The following is a 2712-nucleotide window of genomic DNA, read 5'->3' as shown; positions in this document are numbered from 1 at the left end:
GGTTATGCTTCACATACAGAAACGATTTACAGAACTCATATTAAATGCTCACAACAACGGGGTGGGGGGTGAGGGTGAGGGTGGGGGTGGGGTTTTTGTAATTTTTTATACGAGTGGGTCCTGTGTGTGACCCATTATTGTTAGGGGTTTTGTGAACTTGTATGGAAAAAGCCATTCAAACAGGCTTTTTTGACAGATTTTTGGACAGGGAGAGACATGGCTGCCTGTCCAAAAATCTGTCAAAAAAGCTTGTAACCATAGCAGAGTTAAACTTGTATACCCAACATTATCCGTACTTACCAGTGTAACGTGATGTTATATTCTGCCTTGTTCTTAACCTTGATGATCAATTTGTCCCCTCTCAGAGCTTTCAAAGTTGGACCTGGGAATTTTCCATTCACAGTAAGAATGTTCTTTGCGCTACACAATCTAGTGTATGAGCACGACTTCACCTGCAATCAATACATGATATCCATCAGTTCTTGAAAACAACTGTCATGGTGACTGACATTTAAAAAGAGTGCAATAGTGTGGAATTATAGGCATATATACAGAGAGAGTTTTACCACGAAACTGTGGTAATGAGTTCTGCCATATGCATTTTGAACAAGAAAAACATGAAAAAACAAGAAACCTAAGATTTCCAAAATTTTTGGACAGTCCTTTTTCATCTCCATTCTCCACATGCGGATGTACCGTTTCCCTTCTCTCTCTCTCTGTGCGCGCTATCCTGAAGCAGAAATATATTCTAATTCCCCCTTTTTTTGGTAGTTTCTTTTGACTTGAGACATACAATTGAATTGAAAATATACCGGTATGGTGTGTCCATTAATTCAGTTCCATTTCTGCTTCTGCAGAGCTGTCTTTACCTGGCACCATCAATGACAATTTTATGGTTAGTCATTTTCTCCAATGGAATGTTACCTGAGCAGAATATTTTATAAAAATGGCTGATAAAAATTAAATAGCCCTATCTGTAATCTTAATTAGGGGCATTTATGACTTTATGAGATATGACCAATATTTTTCCGACTTTTGAACATGTAGTGTTTATGGGATTAAACAAGAGCAAAAGAAATTAAGAGATATTTATGTGTTGTTGTCATGCCCAGTGATCCAATAAGATAAATGTTTCTAACACTTGTAATTTGACAATATGTATTGATTAATAAAGAAGATATCATAATCGCTCGGATACTACTTTTTACTAATTAATCGCAAGATAATAATAATAATGAAATAAATAAGAACATTAAAATTTATGTGGCTATCTAAGTGGGAACAAACCACAGACAGAGAGGAGAAATCCTCTATAATCAATAGCAATTGTGTTTACAATAAGATCTCAAAACTCTCAATTTAAAATTTAATGCTCTCAAGATGTTGTATGAATGTTATGGGATATATATAAAGGAATTAAGTTATAGATAAATAGGAGTCCAAAAACGCGTCTAAAAGCGAAACAGGCTGGGCCAAATAACTATGTCGCTCGAGCGACAGGTGAGCTGTAGGCGAATGACATCTTCGCAGGTCGACAATAGACGAGCGACAAGTATTTATAGAAAATATTCAGGCTCCGCTTGAGCGGTAAGCTAACGAAAATGCGGCTACTTTTCTTCTGGGTCCATAATTTTGATTTCTTCAATACTATTTCAACCAAAACTCCAAACTACAACAAATCTTTATCTTGAACCAAATTTCAATACAAAGAATTTCAAAAACACATCTACAAAGTAAACACTACTCCTCTATCAAACAAGCCCCAATGGGCTAAATCAATGACAAGCACCAATTAGGTTCAAATAATACTCAAACTTAACAATGGAAAGTGATTTTATCATTATATCAGTAGGATTATCCTGGTTATCAACCTTTCTCACTATAATATCACCACGAGCAGTCACATCACATACAAAATTATACATCAAATCAATGTGTTTAGTCCTCTCATGGAACGTTTAATCTTTAGTCAGAAAAATAATACTCCTATTATCACAATATACTGTAGAAATCTACAAGTTTTCACCGATTTTACCAATCAATTTCCTCAACCACATAGCCTCCTTATATACCTCTATAATGACTATATACTTTGCCTCTATTATAGACAAAGCTACTGTATTTTACAAAATAGCTTTCCAACTAATAGCACAGCCTCCAAGTGTAAACACATATCATGCCAGCAATCTTCTCTTATCAAGATCCCTTGCATAATCTGAATCCATATAACAAATGACTCCATCTGTATTTCTACCAAAATGGAAACAAGCATTAGTAGAGCCCTTCAAGTATCTGATTATCCATTGCACCACTTCCCAATGTCCTTGTCACGATTTGTCATGTACATACTAACTACACTAATTGTAGATGCCAAATTCGGTCTTGTATGAACCATAGTATACATAAGTGAACAATTGCATTGGAATAAGGAACTCGATATATATAATCAATGTCTTCATCTAATTAAGGACACAATCCAAATGATAATTTGAAATGAGAAGTAAAGAAAGTACTGACAGCCTTTGTATTCAGCATATTGAACCTTTGAAGCACCTTCTCAATGTACCTTTGTCGGCTCAAGTATAATTTGCAAGCCTTTATATTCCTCAAAATTTTTATATCGGAAATTTTCTTTACTGCACCAAAATATTTCATTTCAAACTACTTACTAAGTTGAGATTTCACCTTTCTAACCTGGGTTTTATCTTTAGC

The 2712-nt window shown here is 35.0% G+C and overlaps 1 protein-coding gene across 1 annotated transcript in view; it reads right to left on the bottom strand.

Annotated features, from left to right (window-relative positions):
• The window catches only part of LOC111411486 (laccase-14), a 5968-nt gene extending 5291 nt beyond the window's left edge, over positions 1-677 (bottom strand). Inside the window, exons 1-2 of the mRNA XM_023042008.1 lie at positions 567-677; positions 301-452 (exon numbers count right to left, since the gene is read on the bottom strand). Of these exons, the coding sequence (XP_022897776.1) occupies positions 301-452; positions 567-677 (263 nt within the window). The remainder of the gene's footprint in view (positions 1-300; positions 453-566) is intronic.
• Positions 678-2712: the final 2035 nt, after the last annotated feature.

This window comes from Olea europaea, chromosome 15, assembly GCF_002742605.1.
Source record: "Olea europaea var. sylvestris chromosome 15, O_europaea_v1, whole genome shotgun sequence".
NCBI classification, from domain to species: domain Eukaryota; kingdom Viridiplantae; phylum Streptophyta; class Magnoliopsida; order Lamiales; family Oleaceae; genus Olea; species Olea europaea.
This window is presented reverse-complemented; position numbering and strand designations above follow the sequence as displayed.